Source organism: Colias croceus, chromosome Z (assembly GCF_905220415.1).
Source record: "Colias croceus chromosome Z, ilColCroc2.1".
NCBI lineage: Eukaryota > Metazoa > Arthropoda > Insecta > Lepidoptera > Pieridae > Colias > Colias croceus.
This window is the reverse complement of record NC_059568.1, coordinates 14,090,760-14,110,210: the sequence shown is the minus strand read 5'-3', so window position 1 is coordinate 14,110,210 and position 19,451 is coordinate 14,090,760. Positions and strand designations below refer to the sequence as shown.

Genomic DNA, 19,451 nt, shown 5'->3' with positions numbered 1-19,451 from the left:
ATTATGTATTATTTTACTACCTTATTATTATATCATAATGTATTACTATTAGCTTAATATCTGAATGTATTATTATTATTTGATAGGTACTCGAGCAATAATTTTATAGTGATTATTATACATGGATTAAAAAAAAAATCACTTATTTCATACTTATTTTACTTAACAATAAGTCAATAGGCAATGCTTTATGTACTTCATCACCGTGAATGCTACCATCAAGGAGTCCATTTCTATTTTCTACCTAGTTACTGTATTGCCTATAAATTGTTTTAATTTTAACGTTTCTCATTTTATCGACAAGCAATCCCTATCGTAAACGCATATCGGCTGTGTGGTGCTGTATACGTACGTTACTTACAATCTAGTGTGCGAACGAATAGTCGCTCTCAAATTTTTGTGTGATGACACGCACACAACGCGAAGTATTGTTTTTATTTTGTTTACTGTTGTGTGCGTAAATTTGTTATGAGACACTGGTTTCGTACTCAGCGCAAGCGATTGGCATCTCTCTAGATCTCTATGCTTTGTGTGCTTAAATCTTTAAAACTACGCAACGGATTTTGATGAGGTTTTTTTTAATAGATAGAGTGATTCAAGAGGAAGGTTTTAGTATATAATTTATTAAGTTTGAGACAAAGCGGGCGAAGCCGCGGGCGGTAAGCTAGTTAGCTATAAATGGGAGCTAAGGAGCTTATAGAGAGATAGGAAAATAAACATCCTCAAGACCTTTGCAAGCTGAGTGCTTTCCAATTAGTAACAAACAACGAATCCTCAGAGCAAACAGCGTTCAGCAATATAACTGAGTAATTAGCGATACATTACACTCCGTCGTCGAGAGGTACAAATACAATTGTTACAAAGTTCCAACTAATTGCAATCATCGTATTACCTTGTTAGTAGACGAGACGACCCGTAGGCGAACCGAAAGCCGAGATTCAACTATATAAAGTAAACTGTAAATTAACTGAACGTCGCTAGTTATCCCGCTCTATTATTAATTAATCCCTTTTAAAAAGTTTATTCGTTACGTCGGAATTTCGCTTCCCTTTCATAGCGAGATTTAGAAAGTTCACCGTGTTACCGAGCAGTGGGCGATTATCCTCTATCTCATACACGGTTTAGTTTGTTTTGTAGCATATGAATGGAATACCGGGAATATTTAAACACGTTTGCTCCGTGTAAAAGTTTCGAATAGTAGAGAGGAATAAATGCAGCAAATGCAAACCAAATGAATGCGTAATTCGCGAGGAAATCTAGCAGAAGTTATTTGCGTTTTAAATATCCCTCATTAATATATTAAAATCTCTATACTGAACAAAATGGAACAGCGTTTATAGCTAATTCTCATATTGAATATTAATTCCATACAGAATAATAGGTACACAAAGGCGATACCTCATAAATTCAATCCATACGAGCCCCTACATTTTCCCATGTACCTATTGCACTTTTAATCCCCCATCACTAGATACGTAACGTAAGCCTCCAGTCCGATGGTAGGTACTATATAAACGGCTAACGAATGCTACACGAGGCCTAGCGTTCGAACAATAAAAACAAGGGTATTATAGTTGAAAAAAATAACTGCGTTAAAAACAACCGACTTCAAAAACGGAAAAGTAAGAAATAAAAAAGATTTGATATTATTAATTACTACATATTATTTTTATGTGCTATTTACTAAAAAGGTTTGATGTCGGTGCATGGGCTTAATACTAAGTGCTTAGTGTTTGGCACCGACTTCAAACCTATTTAATAAATAGCACATAAAAATAATATGTAGTAATTAATAATATCAAATCTTTTTTATTTCTTACTTTTCCGTTTTTGAAGTCGGTTGTTTTTAACGCAGTTATTTTTATTTAATACTTTTTAGTGTATTTTTCAACACGAATCAAACGAGCCCAAACTCGATAAAGTTGAGTCAATATATTACTGAGTTCCTATGGCCACCTTCCGATTCCATCATCAGATCAGCTCCATGTCATGATAATGTTTCATCGCTATCCAATTTACATTCGTATACAAAATTTCAGCTCAATCGGTTACCGGGAAGAGAATCAAAGTTACTTGCTACATTGAAATTAAGTCATCGAGTACAGACAAAAATGCTCATAAAATAAAAACTACTAGGCCTAGCCGAATAAAATTTTTATGGGACCAATTCGACACCATTCCGCATCGAACAAAAAAAGAATCACGTAAATCGGTTCAGAAACCTCGGAGTAATCGGTGTACATACATAAAAAAAAAAAAAAAAAAAATATACCGGCCGAATTGATAACCTCCTCCTTTTTTTTGAAGTCGGTTAAAAACTATAGGGCTATGGAATAGACGAAGTTAATCCAATAAAAGCCGAAAACATTGCAAAAATCTTTTTTAGTATTTTTTATTGAATGCTTTATATTCTAGTGTAGATTCCCAGATACACGTAATCCTATAAAAACCAAAAACATTGGATAAATCTTTTTTCTATTTTATTGAATTTTATTCTTTACTGTATTGGATTCCAGGATACAAACTAAAAGTATAAAAACGTACGGATACTTCACATTACGATCGGCTACTCTATCTTCTTCTCTGACGATTTCCAATACAAAGAGAACATGAGCAAATACGAACGTACATAGTTAAATCATATCACGTAATTAAAGTCCTATCTAGTTAAAACGCGCTTCATAATAACTCATAAAGAGTTACAAATTGAAAATCAAAAATGTAATTAAATTAACACCGCCAATAACGCAATTAATATCGCCCCCGGCAACAGACGTGCGTCGGATTTATAATATTTCATGTAATTCCCTGTACAAATATTCAGCCTATATTAAAACGAAAGTTTGAGCGACAGGAATGCTAGGTATTTTGTTATTTAATCGAGGTTTTATGAATTCGAAAATAAACAATACAATTTTTCGGTCTATGAACGACGAGACGGACCCCGGTATTTAAAACACAAAAATTTTGATTGGATTCGAATATTAATATGAACTTCAATTACGTAAATATTTTCAATTTAAATATTTCGAGTAAATTTTTCAATACATACTTTTTGCTCCGCTTAGTGCAAATAAAAGCTATTTATGTCCTTAAAGGAAGCAATTAAAACATAATAAAAAAACTTAAAAGTTTCTTTTAACACATTTTATTATTCGGATGTTTCGTTCTGAAATGAGTTCAGTGACGTCGAATTAAAAAGTACAAAAATCACCGCGGGAAATATTCATTAACTTTTCAAGTGGTTTTACGGTTTTTCAAAATTGTCAGCGCAATAACCCCAAAAGCTTATTTTTAGTCAAGTTGGTTTTATGCTCTCGTAAACTACATTTAATTCAATTTTATTACTTTCGTTCCATGGTGGTTCGTTGTTCTGTTTGTTTGATGACTTTTTCGTAAAAAATAAAATGTCAATATACCTAAATGATAATATTTCTCGGTACAGTTGGCAACAAAGCTTGCACAATATCGAATTTAATTTTAACAGGAGAATATCCAGCTACACCATTCAATTAGTAATCAAAAATCAATACTGATAAAGCTTATGATGTAGCCTGTAGTCTGTCCCTATTGAACATGAACAATGCCGTCACTAACTGATGGGCGACGCTCAACGAGCTTAAATTTGAAATTTGCCACGAATATTCCTTGTGAAACTGAACACTAGTCAATACTGAATAGTACGGATTAATTAAATTTTGCGAGATGCTGAGTCCTTTTCAACGTCAAACAAACGTTGTACTGATGTAATGCAAAGCCCTCTGGAAATACTAGTATTCTATAACACCTGCAATAAAAGTGGAGCTTTTCTTTGTGACGTCTGGAGAAAATATTTATTCGAGCGTATGAATGCGAAATAGAATTTTATTTCTGTGAATAGTATTGCGATTTGCGATTTTTCATAAAAATGTCAAAGTGACCAACAAAGACCTTTAGATATTTTCTGCATCTACTTATTCCTTCGCAGTTGAATAGTTTCACTTTTCCTTGGCATACTTACATTCATATTTGTCCACACGTTATCCTTTCACGACAAAGATTTTCCTCGCATGTTTATTAAATCCCCATACATTTCTAACAAAAATTTCACCAAATGCAATTCCATCTAAACACAGAACACATATACTTTGCATATTTAGATGACACGTTACTTTGTACAGTCCCTTTACGGTACGTGTAATAAAGCGAAATAACGATCTCAGGATTACATTTCAACACCGAGCGAGGCTAGTAAAACCTAGTATCATACACCTAGGGTAATATTCCCTGGCCGGAGATAAACTACGGAAACCCAGTCTCGCTGACGCATTGTCTCAGTCACGTTGCACCCCCGTACCGTCACTCAGCTGTCCAATACATTGCAGACGTGATAAAGCCATTTATGTACAAGTAGGTTGCATAATATCTCTATGGGAGGTAAAGCCTGACATAACCGGGGGCTGACGTATTTCACGTTGGGAACACGCCTTCATCGGTTACTCGATGCAATTAATAAATACGTCAAATAAAGCTGTGTGACATGACATCGTCTATACTCTATTAATAGCCTTAAGTAATAAGTATAACAAAACGCAAGTACCCTCATTTGTTAACAAAGAAAATTTCAATTGCCACCTACAAGTTAAAAACAATCGTGTTTCTAATAACAGAGTAATCAACACTGGGTCAACATAAAACGTTAAAATACCTTACACGTAACTATGTTATTTCATAATGAAATTAAACTGCACAAAGCCATTGAGCAAGGGAACAAAAGCATTGCGAGAATTCATTCAATTCCTGTACAATTCCGATGGTAAGGATGACATAAAGACTTAACTCGCTTCATTAGGTGCGCAAATTGTTCTCGGAAGAACTCAAAGTATTCCAGTATTTATATAAAAATTATTGCATAGTGTTAATTGTTCTATTCTCTTTCATTTAACTTTTCCAACTTTATCCAACGCTTAATTATCCGTGCGACTTTACTCGGCGTCAACTCTTGTAATTTTGTACAAGCTAAAAAATAGCCTTTACTAAAATTGATGGTTGAAACTCCACAGTTTCAGTTAACAAAGGCCGTAAAAGAGTAACAGAGAAATGATGTTCATATCCCATTTCAAAGTACTGGAAAACTTTATTTTCTATAGTATATTCAAAAACAGGTTCGCAGTATATCCAATATCCATCGCAAACGTAACCAAAACATCAAATATTTCCTCTTAATTATTTAATGTTGCTACTGTATAAACCGCTTTATATTTCGGTAAATGCATAATTATTTACCTCAACACAAACGAACACAAACATTAATTGTTTAGACAGCTAGACATCCTTTGGAGCGCTTTTGAATCGTTCTAATACGCTAAATTATTTGAACACTGCTTCTGAAAGCAGAATAGCCGGCGCGGAACTTTGCGGTAACTCACTGAACTAATCATTTAACTTCCAATTAGAATGCGCACTAGAAGTCAAAATAGAGGTGTATTTAGAAAATTCAACTATCCTTTACTAATATTATATATAAATAAATGAAGGTATGTTTGTTTATTTGTCTTTTACGTCGCAACGCAATCTTTGTGCTAGACGATAGTTAGGAAGCTAGAGAGTGATCTCCTTATTACCGCATTAAAAAATATCATTACAATGTGAACTCCTTTGACGACATAAGCGACGCCGCGGGCAATAGCTAGTTATACATAAAGTCTATAATTACCTTCCCATCTGAGTCTTCATTGATCCTGTAGTGGTACACTCGACCCTCGTATCTGAGGGAAATGCTCCGCTGGCCGGGACTGGACTCCGACTCTCTCACCTGAAGAAATACATGTTTTTTAATAAATAAATAATACCCTGTACGTCACGAGACACAATATAATGAAGAAAATGGCATGTACAATGTATTATGTATCACATTGTTTCATTATAAAATATCAATACGTTTTACAAGAAAATGTATTAGCATTCTTCTAAGAAAACATTCCAATAATCTCAGAGAATTTTCTCAGAATGAGGCATCATTATATTTTATTCTTATATTTTAATAACAAAGAAACATTTTACATGTTATTTTCTAATAAGGCGGATTAAAGCTCGCATATTTCTCTAAAGCATAACAATAGCGTCTTCAACCCGCTAGATCAATAAGCCCACTACAATAATCGAATAAATTCTACTCTGTTTATGAGGTTTTAAGATTATCCTCATGAACAGACTATTAGTACACTCATTAAAAACACTGTTAAGATATTCTTAAAAATAAAAATAAAACTCCTGAAAACATCAGCTCCTAGTAGGTACCTACACATTCAATATTACCATAATGTAAACATAATTAGTGCAGCACGTAAACTAAATCCTGAAGCCGTCGGTTTAGAGCTTGCACCAGGCTCACGTACAACAATTATCCTTATTCAATTACTTCCAATCCTTTAATTCCTTAAGCATCTTTCACGGTACTTGTTATCTTACCTCTCCCTTCGTATCGTCTAACTCAATTTTACTGGTATTCGGATAAAGGATACGTTATTAACGATTGACCGGAGCGATAAGTACGCAGAAATCATCGAATTGTAATACATTATTAACGCACATTAAACAGGTGGTTTTTCAGTGAAATCCAACGTACCTCAGTGTACGCTTTGTTAGAGCCGGTCGTGACGGAGAATATTTATATTGATATTGTGCCTTTCTGTGAAAAATTTGTTCAGATTCATTTGTTTCATACTACAATAACAAGAACTTATTATCTACAGTACAATTATTTATTTAAAGATGGCTCAATATGAATGCAGTTGATATTTTACATAGCAACGTTTCACTCACGCATCATTCCTACACACTTTTAAAGCCTCCGGCTCCGTCATTATAAACTCTCGGATGTTATCAGCAACCAAATAGAAATGTTAATTACAACTGAGACTGAATCGTCGCCGTAACCGCCGAAACGTTCAACGAAGTACACAAATAAATCACCAGGATACGATTTCCAGCCGTCTTCAAAAACGTCAATTTTTTCAATGAACCTAAATAAAGTGGAAAGGGATTTGAACTTAATTTGTTGGAGGATAGGGTTTAGTTCGGAACAAAGGCTTGTGAAACCTTTCACTAGGGCTCACGTAAGTAATTAAAACAGGATGATCCTGGATTCGCCCACTTGAACTTTGCATAGCCTCTCCACTGTGTCCTGGCTAGGGCGGAGGCACATCGACCCAAGTTTGATGATATTATAAAGAACGTCTGATTATAGCTGTAACAAATTTGTTACAGCACTTCATTGACGAAAGGAAAAATTTACATCTTCTCCAATAAGAAGATATAACTATTACCCTCGAGGTAAATAATAAGAGTAATATAACAAAACTTACAGACCTGAAGAAGGAAAGTTCGAATTGTAAACCGAGTAGTAACAATAGCTAGTGATGCTCCGAACAATGTACGATGTTTCTACTTTTAAAGTAAGTTTGTAAAGTCGAGCATAGAGACAAACACTGGAGCCCTGCGTTGGAAATCATAACAATGCATCGGGCGAAGTTACACACTGAGTTTTTAAAACATATAAGTTGGGCTCGGATCGATAGTGTGCACTCCGCTCCTACCCGCATTTCCTACTGTGAATCATTCGTTTTATTACTTACGATAATTAAAATACGTACGCGACCGCTATGTAAATGCTGCGCCTTTTGTGGGCAAAAACTTTCATGAAATGAATATTTTATTAAATGTAAAACAAACAATATCGGAGCAAAAGATTGTTTAATATTTTGGGCAGCTGAAATAATTTAATACGTATCATTTTGTACGAGCACTCCAATGTATAAGCAAGTAATTCTTTTAATCTAATATATAAAAATCAATGCCACTTTTCGTTGTAATTCCATAACTCGAGAACGGCTGAACCGATTTCGATAATTCTTTTTTTATTATATTCCTTGAAGTACGAGGATGGTTCTTATGTAGAGAAAACGTTAATATGTACCACGGGCGAAGCCGGGGCGGACCGCTAGTTATGATATAAAAGCACATATTCATTCTTATTCCTGTAAAGATTTGGAGTTATAAAGCTTGAACATTACAAAAGTACATAGTTTAGCTTTATTATTCGTAGCTTTTTAGTGTACACAGCGCCAACCCAGACTCTTAACATTGCGGAAACATTTCTTGTTAAATAATGCAACATTTATTCTGCAGAATTTGTTTCACGTGTTGACTCACTTTAATTGCGCTTGTTGTATAAAAGAGCTTTAATATGAACGCTTTTTGTGCTTTTCATAAGTACTTCGACAATAAATATACTTGCTGTATAGTAATAAAGTTAAATAAAATGTCGTTAACTATAACGCTATGGGTATTGAAATTTTGAGTGCTGAACTAAAGAGTTAGGAGTAGGTTACTTTAAAATCTCGAAGGAAAAGTTAAAAAGTAAAAAGTTAGAGATGTACGAATGCTTCATCGTCTTAACTATGATTTAAATTTCTGCTATACCAAATATATTTCTATCAGTGTCACATTTTTTTTTGTTCCATAAAAAATAAATAGAGATATTATGCAAAAACATATTTAAAAACACACCAAATCTGCTCTTAATTGAGACAAAATCCGACAAATGCAAGATGTGAAATAACTTAGATTTCATAAAGATTCACCGGTAAATTCAAACAACACACATTTCCTCACCGCTCGATCATCAAGCCATACACGTGCCAAGCCTATTCAGTATAAAAATAACACAAGAAAATGAAACAAACGTAACACAATATATTTCTCGTTAAAATGAAATCCATTGGTATTACAATATTACAGCAGTTGCGTAGCATTCGACGTTAATGCGATGCAGTGCCACTCAACGGTGATCGATATAGTTGGAGATGCTCTTCAAAGTGTTCGCGAATATCGTGTAATATTATTGGAAAATGTTATAGAACAGTGCCAAAGGGAATTTATAATTATGTACGAAAGTAATAGCATTCCTTTGATCTTGATTTGTATCAGACAGTCGGATTATTGCAAGCTTTCTTTCAAGAACCGCTTGCTTAGTACAACAATAATATTTTCTCAGCTGTTCAAAAGAAAACTTTTGTACGTAGGAAAATCCTAGATTTTCTATTGCCTTATGAAAAAGAATAACGTAGCAAATATAAAATTACGTGCAATATAACCGAACAAAATGTTTCCATTGAGGTGTTACATGATTTCATTAACACGCGCGTAATTCGGTTAAAAATTTCGCCGCACGTTCGAATTTCACCCTTTCAAAGTGGCAGAGCCGCGCTAAAACCTGTCCAATACAGAGGTGTGAGCGAATTTCAAAAGTGTCCACCTTTGCGATGCGTTCAAACGACGTGCACAAAGTATAACGTGAAAATGTTATTGACAGATCCGACACCAGCCACACTTTGAAACAATGCCTTTGCACCAATCCTTTTGGGAAGAACAAGTGAAATGATTGCCGCTTTCAATTGCGCATTTGGGTTCAATGGTCAATTTAATTTCAATCAACCCTTTATCTGTTCTCTTGGTTTAAATAATAATGATTCACAAATAGGTTTTTCTCGATGGACACATTACCGTAGGCTGCATGACTCATATTATGGGAGTTGATCATTTGCGTCTTGCTGGAGAAATACTGGTCTTCACTATTATAAAAGACACTTTTCGAATCAAGAATCCAACCCAGGACGCCAGGAGCACCAATTTGCTAACCACTAAAAAAAATATTTTAGTCTAATTTTATCAGTGTTTTAAAACAGATTAATTATGCCTACACAAACTAAAGAACAAATTCTCAATACTTCCATCAATCTATGATAGGTAATCTTAATGAAAGGCTCTTCTGCTATACCTAGCAAGACAAACGGGGCCCATACGTTTCCGTCACAGATATTGGTCGAGTGTATTCATCGCTATAGGAAATAAGATACGGAAGGCGTTTAGGGGTTGGACGGAGAAAGGATTAAACGTGTCCCTTCACAATATGGGAAAAGTGATTTTGGTAAGTATAGTAAGCTTGGTGTGAATGGAAGAAATTAATGACATTAACATGATATATAGCCACATAAAATAAATATGTATCTAATATTAACATTTTTTGATTGAATCAAACAATTGATTCAGGAATCCCTTGTGATCACTTTTAAGAACAAAACCTGTGAAAGCATTGTGACATCTTTAAAGGTTTGCAAGAATTGCATGACATTTGGACAAATAGATGATAGCTTCAAATTGCACATAAGCTATAAGTGAGTTGTAAGTAGTATAAGGTTAGCTTCCCTCCACCTTGCGAGCAAAGCCGGCGTCTAAAACTAGAGACATCAGCGAAATGCGTGCAAAGATTGTCATCACGTGATCCCCCGATACGACTGACCCAATTCAAAAATTGCCATTTTGTTACCTAGAATTTGTTTAAATAAATTCTGCACGAAAAATTTACTATTTTCTCGTTTCTATAAAAGCTCTCATGCAATTGAAGGACCATTGAACTAGCACTAGACGATAATGAATTGAAAGTTAATAAAAGACTAGATTATTTTTGTCTGATTCATCTCCAATGCATAGAAAAGCTAGAAATAGTGGCTCTTTTCAATTATTTTGATGATATTTCTATGCATTTTCAAAGAGAAATTCGTAAGTATGAAATAAATGAATTTTATTGAAATACACTTTTCATTTAAACTCTCGTCAAAATACTAAACATCGCTAGCTTGATCCGCATTTCTGATCGAATTTACTCAATTCCATCCTCTAAACCTAAGCCATCTTAGGAACCGTGTTGCTAGGGAATATTCCTGCACACCCTAGCATACTATATAATACGATTATTAACAGCACTTAGATTATACAATACCGCACGTAGCACATCGAGGTATATTCAGCGCTCCACAGCTAAGCCGTTGTATGGAAGCCGAGTGCTGCGAACGTCAATGCAAGATGCATTGAATACCATGTTACAAGCCACTCCATTACTTAGCTGCGTCAATTAATACAAGTGCATTAGAAGTTTGAGCTAAATTCCAAGTATACAACTAAGTTTACGTTATAGCGTGACAAAAGTACATATTTCGTAATTATTAATTCAAAAAAATCGAGTTATATTTATTGACAAAATGATTATAACATTTCTTAGACCGCCTTCTCGCTGAAGTTCCATAGTTGTAGACGCGTGAGCGTAGAATTGAGGGTCTGTAACCCTGGTTCGATATCTGGTGGAGATGAAGAAAAAAATTCTTGGTCCAGGAGAACACAGAAGGCTAATTACCTACTTGTCCATAAAGAACATAGATCAGCCAAACAGATGAATAATGTATCTGTCCGTCACCCCACAAGAGGACACGGGACTTCAATTTTTATCTAAAACTAGCGGTCCGCCCCGGCTTCGCCCGTGGTACATATTCACGTTTTCTCTACATAAGAACCAGCCTCGTACTTCAAGGAATATAAAAAAAAAAGAATTAAAGAAATCGGTTCAGCTGTTCTAAAGTTATGCGCTTACCAACACATTTTGGGATTCATTTTTATATTATAGATTTCTTAGTCTAAAGACTGTTCGAAAATTTTTATAAAAAATCTATACACCATTTTAGGCCCAAACAATGACAGAGCAACTTTCATAACATTACCAAATTTAGCAGAGATTCGCGGAAACATCAACGGCGTTACAGTTAAATCCTATAACCGTACGAGCGTACGAGTGACGCGGTAAAGGGATTTGCTAATGCAACGTTGATTACAATATCGGCGATTTCTGGAAACTTGGCCATTGTATGCAAATTGGTTTTAACGTCCCGGCTGTGTGAAATAAAAATACATGAATCTGTTTTGATGTTAATGCTTTGAACCTGTTGAGGGGATTGTAAAATAATGCACTTTGGTATATAGACGGAAGGCAAGTAAGTTACCTGCGGATGTGTCGCTCGTGCTGTAGGAAATTGTTTATCTGTGCGGAATTGCAGGATGAGCTAGGGTTTGAGTTATATATTATTCACGCGTTGAACAAACGTTGTTATATCGGCCGTTATTAAATTATACCGACGTTATTTACACGTCGAATAAAACATACATGGCTGTAATACAAGTATATCGACAAAATTAATATTACCAAATATATTAAAATGTACCGAGTTTTAATTATTTAAAGAAGTAATTAGCAGGCACGTCTTGATAAAAATATATCCTTTAACCTAAGCATCTTATTCATCAACAAAACGAAAAATAGGTAAAACCAATACTCCTACTACGTGTATACAGTTCTATTGCTATCCCACAAAGCTAATCTCCTTTAGAAAGCTTAGTACTTCGCAGACTCGAGCCGGCCAATTTAATCCCACCGCAGAATACGCTATACCAGCTCGTATTAAATAATTCGAAATCCTTCAACTGTACTCCGCAAAGTATTTTCTTGAAGAATAACTGTTTAAAGCTAGCGTGCTTGCAAACGTAACCGCAATAGCATTATCTATCGCTCCAGAAACTATTCACGTTGCTTGCAAGTTTAAACTTTTCTGATTCTTTTATATTAGAGCATTATGCATAGTCCCTGAACACCTGCAAAGATAAAGCTTCTGCAAATACGTTGTCCGCTTTAAGAAAGAATGAAACAAGAATAAGATTAATGGCGGAAATATAGGGATGGTCTAGGAACAGAGAGGGAAAGGATACATAAATTCGTTAATCCTCCAGGGACCAACAAGACGTATTTACTCACAAGACACCATATTTTCTATTCCTTAAAAACCACAAGCAACACGCATACAAAACAATTTGGAAATATCTTCCCATATTTGACAATCACCTCGTCAGCTCAAACTCTAGTTAGTAAATTCAAGTAGACACGCTATACAGGGGGAGCTACACTAGTGCACTCACCAGGAAGCTGCCATTGATGCCGCTGGACAGCAGGTACTCGGCCGCGTTGCGCGATATAGGCCCGTGGTACCACGAGTGCTTCTCGAGCGAGTTGACCGGCGTCACATAATTGCTGGGCACCCAGCCGACGCCACCGGCGAGCGTGTGGGCTTCACACCACTCGCCGCTCTTGTTGTAGCTCATTATGCGCACTTGCTCCCCTATACACGATAATTATGGATTATTTACTACCAAGATACAAAGTATACATATACTAGATAATAAGAGCCAATAATAATGTTCGCTATAGCGTTTAATTAAACTAATTTAATGTTAAATAGCATTATAATAGTGACAAATATGTAATTGAAAATTTTAAAGAATAGAAAGTCAAAAAATCCTGAGGCAGCGAAGTCCAATTCAGGCTCCAAATATTTCTATTCATTTAAATTTTCAAATATGAAGCTACACCAATTAACGTAATAAAGAGTTAATCCAAAATCTATTGTTAGCGATTAAACGCTAATGAAAAATTAATCATCCATTCGCATTTGTCGATCATTTCTGCATCACATTTAATTTGGAGAATGTAATTTCAACGCTATTATTCTCACTAAATAATTTTAAATGGTGAAACATTGTGAGCAATTTCAGCGAATTATGTGAACAATGTGTTGACGTTATTAATATTCAATATCAATTATCTATTTTGCGAGCGCAAGCGGAATATAATGAAATATTTGTATAATCCCTATGAGCTTATGCTAGCGACATTTTACATGAGTGAAATTTTAATTAACGCATGTGTTTATATTACGTAACTTGTGCAAACTAAATACTTTTAGATTGCATGTCGCTTTTTATGTCTATTTACCCCTACACGAATAAGAGCCGTTAAAAATAATTAAAATGTAACTAAACTTATTCATGAAATTTCCAGAGACATTCGAGCCCATTCTGCAATTACATCAATTGCTTGCAGCATCAGCAAAGTATTTAAGTCGACAAGTCTAAATCGTAACAATTTTAAAAATGGCTATTGTATATACCGCATAAAAGAAATTTCCTACTAGATTCAGAAAACGGCCGCAATTAAAAATCTTGAAGTACACGCAACATTTAAACAGAACAGAAAGAACTACAATGCGCCCCGTAACCTGAAAACGTACTTTACAATTATCATTAACGATAAATGCACTCCAGACCTAATTCCGAGTGAAATACCTAAACGATGGAGACAAGTACCACCTGTATCTACGAGATTTCCCACGAGGCGGCGCACAGCAATTCCAGAAAATGCCAAGCCTGCTTTAAATGGACTTAAATACTCTGGTACTTATTAGCCTAGTTTTAAACATTTTTCCCTTAAATTGAGCATAATTGTGATAAACGTTAAAAACCGCGGAGAAGCTAAAAATTTTATTCCAATATACATTTTAGAAGGTTTACGCGGCTTAGTACATTCAAATAAAAAGCTCTCAAATAATAATCCGAGTGGCGGAGCTTTCTGTCGCTGCAACATTGGCTGCGGATTTACTGTACGTATAAAATATTTCTGCAATAATAACCGACTGTATATTTATCGGGTTTGTGAAAAAGAAACGGGAAATTCAGTTACCATTTAGCGATTAAATGCATCGTCTTTTTGTACGCCCGCAAAGAGATTTTCTCGAAAGTAAACAATATAGAGATAAAAAATATAGGAATTATATTCAAGCATTTACGTTTTAATATTTTAAGTTAGCATGACGTCTTAATTAACATGTTAGCAAAATAAGCGAATGAACGTAATATCTACGTTGCGAGATATTTAGCAGTTGCCGATCAAAATTCGCATTTCTCAAAACTTCGCATCCGCGAAACAGGATTACTGCGTGCAAAATATTAACCATTTACTGGAAATAGTGACACACCACACACGTACAAAATTTGCAAGTTTAATATGAAAGCTGCCAAACTAACCTTCACGTATGGCTGAACATCGTATAATAGCGAAGATCGCACAAACAAGCCCGACTTAATGTGAGGACACATCACGTATGAAATGTAAATCGGGTTAGGTGTTCCCTGACACATTGAATAGACAAAGCCTTCACCACACATAATAGACCTTGGTAAAATCCATTATCAATGTCCCCATTCATTAAGGGCGATGCAAGCCGTCTGAGCGCTAATTGCATTGTTACCTCGCTTATATACGGGGTTAATTTAAAAATACGCCTCCTTCAATGTGCTACATCTGACCATCACGCTGAAAAACCTTTGTTCTTACACCTCTTTGTAAAACGTGATGCATTTTCTAAAGCATTATTATCAATGTTTTCATGTCATCCCTGTTAGGTGATGTAAAAGCTGTGCTTAATGGCTTTTCCTACAATAGTGTTTTTAATTTTCATTGTAAGACGTAAAAGGGTTTCAAAGCTTTCTATAACCTATTTGTACTTGTGCCTTTACTATGCCACATGTATTGATAACAATAGCCCTGACGTTTCAATTAACTTTGAAACACGTCTTCCCTTGATGAAGTAACCTATAGCACAGACTAATAATAATATACTACGTATACAACAGACGGTTCACTCCATACAAAAAAAGTTGCACTATGAATTTGCGCAATTAAAGCGCCAGTGGGGAAAAAACGTACTACATGTTCGATTATATCTCTTGGTCTTTTGCTTTTAACACACTAGATGGCACGTTAAACACAGACTTGAAGTTCTTTTCCTTCCAGAGCCACTAGATGGCACTAATGTAAATATATGTACACGTACCTTTTATTTTCAAGTCTGTGGCGTCAAGTGTCAATCAACATAATAATAAATACCTACTCGGATTTTTAAATAAACAAAGTAAACTGACTTATTTAGTCACAGAGTACATTATTATGACTGGTATTTAGTTCAGTTTATTTACGAGATTCTGTCAAAACCAAAACGAGAAGCTTTGTTTGTTTTCGTTTTTAATTGTTGACTAATATTTTAAAAATAAGTGCTAAATATGTTAGGTTTATGGATGGACTGTGAGGTTATGTAGAATCTACAGGCAGAAAATAAGCTTTATATGGTAAACTGATATTTTCTCAGAACATAAATTTTTACAAACATGATTTTTAAAGATTGTTTTATTACAGACTTATTGCTTACGTTCGCAATAACAAATTTGTTCAAGAGAGGAGAAGAATTAATCCATCCCAAATGTAAATAATAATACGATTCTCCACAAAAACATTGTAGACACAAGAAAGGGATTTCTACATTTGCTACTTAGAAGGATATGGGATCATGAAGGATTTCATCTGTTTTAATACCAGTAAAATGGAATGAGCGCCGTGGCCGTGACTGTGTTTGGTACATAAAGAATGACAAACATTCAACTTGAAATTATGAATGCATTACGGGCAAGGGCACCATAAGTTGCCCTTTGACTAAGATGTACTTAATTTTAAGGAACACGAAAATGGATGGCTAGAATAGGTATAATCGCATACATAGTATTTATTTCTAGTCTGTTGTATAAATAATCAAAGACTACAAAATATAATGAACTATCATGTCTTTAATATTAATTCTACAGTTTACAGTGTAGTGTGTAATCTATTGTATGTGTGCGTCTAGAATATATAGTCCTGTTGTTCTACAGTTTAAGCAGTTCAATACAAGCTTACAGTCGAGTCAAGTGTTTCATTAACCTACTGTTGGTTGGTTGTAGTCTACCTAACCTGACTGTTAGTTTTGATTTGTATCACACAAAAAATACTATACCAAATTTCAAGAAATAAGAATTAAATATTTGATTAAATTTTACTACTATACAGGAGCTTATACATGAAACATGACCAAAGCAGGGCTTTGGAGAAAGTGTGTATGGACAAAGACCACAATACATATGGTGCGGACAACTGCATGAAAAGCATGCAGTAAGAGACATTAAATAAATAAAACACATTTATTGTCAAGATCACAACACGAGATACATTTATAAACAAAGGAAATCAAAAAGAAATAAAAAGAAAAATAATTAAATAAAAATAATCTTATTCCTAAGAACTGTAATGTGGCAGTGAGTGACCTGATAAATGGAGCCAACTCAGTATATGATGGCAATGTGATTAATACCTTACCACCACTGATTTTCAGTGACCCCAAGTGACTATTGGAGTTTCAGTCTAGAATTGTATATAATGATAATTTAACATGAGTATATTATGTGAAAGATATATTTCTATTAATATGATAGATACTAATAAATAAATACATCAGTTAAAACATGTAATATAGGTAGCTGGTAGATATAATATCAGTATGTAATTATGTATATACTTAATGTAAATAAATAAAATGAAATTATGTATATGTTACCGGAAATGTATGATATCAAGGAATTGTATACAAATCCTAGTGGTTTAAGGACGCTGTCACAAATCTGCGTTACTCAAATTTAGGTATCTAACGTCGCCACGTGGTTCGCGGGAACATCACGCTCACGTAAACATAGCGCATTCCATTTTATAGACCATCTTCATACTAATTGATATTATTTTTAATTTATTACGAATTTTAAAAATTCATTTTTATACTTTTATTAGTAACTAGGTAGGTACAATAATTATTGTGATAAGTATGTTAGTAACTAACTTTAAAAAAAGTGTGTGTTTTACAAAACCTCTAGGAATTGTATGCAATATCTAGAAGCTTTTTAAGAAATGTTTAAAATATGTACTTTTTTAAGAATTATCATACATATTATTATGTTACCGGCAATGTATTAAATCCGGCATTGTATACAATTCTTAGAAAATATGTATGTATGTTATATGTATGTTATTCCGAGTTACGGTCCGAATTAAATAAATAAGATTCGTCACATTACCTAGGAAATCTGAACTTTATCCCTATAGGACTATATATCCCTCAATAATGTATAGGTAAGAAGATAGATTAGGCTTTTACTTTTCTTAAAATGGTACCGTTTTAGACCCCATTTTTTTGCATTTTATGCGATTATTGTGCTGGGGAAGTCGTGGTAATAATACGGACGGACGGTTGAAATACGGAATAACGGAGGCGTAGTTTTTGTTTATTTTTTGTTTGATGTTTTTCAACAAGAGCACTAACAGTAATGTTTCTTCGTCATAGTCCATGGCTTAACTGGTGTCAAATAAATTTAAAACAGCACTAGCATACAAACGCACGGCAGTCAGATACGCTTTCAATTTAAGATTTTGGTAACGGACTGCTACCGTACTGCAACGGCAGGGCAGCGGGTTATAACTAGCGGCACGGAAAACGTGCGGCAGCGGTCCGATACGAAACGCATAAATTGAAAGAGCCCATAGTGGCATTGTATCGAAAGCTACCCTTGAAAGCTGCTGAGTGGTGCTTGGGTATGGACAGTTTACAGTTTGCAGACCTGGCTAGGTAGTTTAAGGCACTTCGTTCACCTACCCATAAGAAGCTACAGCAAATGTGATGCTTCCTTGTGGATTATGTATATCTACAGATCACCCATATTTGGCAATCTCGCTTCACCTAATGGCCTTGTCTGTTCAAGCCGAAATGAATTAATTACTTACCTACTGCAAAAATTAAATAATTTAGATTACCTGGAAAGGACAAGGAAAATAAACTTTAAACAAGTGTTCGACCGATTATTACCAAGTAGGTAAATAAATTAATGACAAGACAAGGTAATCAATTAATGCTAATAATTTCCTAAAGAAAACATTTTTTTCAAAATTTTTACATAATAGGTAAGTACTTAACTAGGTACTAGACTCAAAAGTTTATGATAAGTCAATGAATGATAAATAGAATATGTTTAAGTAAAATGAAGTAGTTTATTTTACAATAAATTAATCTTATAAATTACCAACTTTCATTCTGCGGCTTCAACCGTGTGCCTTATTCAATCTAATAAATACCTATTTTCTCGTGGTCCCACTATTTTGTCCTACTATGACGGAGTAACTTTCGTATTTATCTACAAAACAGAAATGATTTGATTGTTTGTTTGTTTGTATTGGATAGGATCCGAAACTACTGGACTGATTTGAAAAATTCTTTCATCATTCGAAGCAAAAATTATACCTACCTGATGAACATAGGCTACTTTTTATAACGGGAAAATACTTCATTCATATGGGAATCGATGTCGAAATATTTAATTTTAGGCGCATAAAGAAAAAAAACGCAAAGGATCATTCAAAACCTTTTCTACGGTTTAAATCTCAAAACTTTTTGGTTCATACTTCACATATAAAGGTAATCTGATAGGATTATTTAGAAAATAAAACAAGATGACGTAGGTAGGTAGGTATTTAACTTTAGTTTCGATTTATTATCATTATAACGAAGCGGTTGGCGCAGTTGTAAAGTAACTGCCTACTGAGCCGACGGTCCCGGGTTCGATCCCCGGTCAGGGCAAATATTTGTGTGATGTACTTGATTATTTGTTTTTGGGTCTGGGTGTTATCTATATATGTATTTATAAAATATTATATTATTTGTATACGTAGTATATTATTATTAGTCTGTGATATTATATTTATCGTCGTCTAGTACCCACAACATAAGCCTTAATTGAGATTACTGTGGGACTAGGTCGATTTGTGTAATATTGTCCTTTAATATTTA

General features: G+C 34.5%; 1 protein-coding gene across 2 annotated transcripts in view; it reads right to left on the bottom strand.

The window, feature by feature from the left end:
• The window catches only part of LOC123705124 (tyrosine-protein kinase Abl), a 60,732-nt gene that overhangs the window by 17,227 nt on the left and 24,054 nt on the right, over positions 1-19,451 (bottom strand). For both annotated transcript variants that reach the window (XM_045653758.1, XM_045653759.1), the window contains 2 exons: positions 12,841-13,040; positions 5,696-5,794 (listed from right to left, as the gene is read on the bottom strand). In XM_045653758.1, the coding sequence (XP_045509714.1) occupies positions 5,696-5,794; positions 12,841-13,040 (299 nt within the window). The remainder of the gene's footprint in view (positions 1-5,695; positions 5,795-12,840; positions 13,041-19,451) is intronic.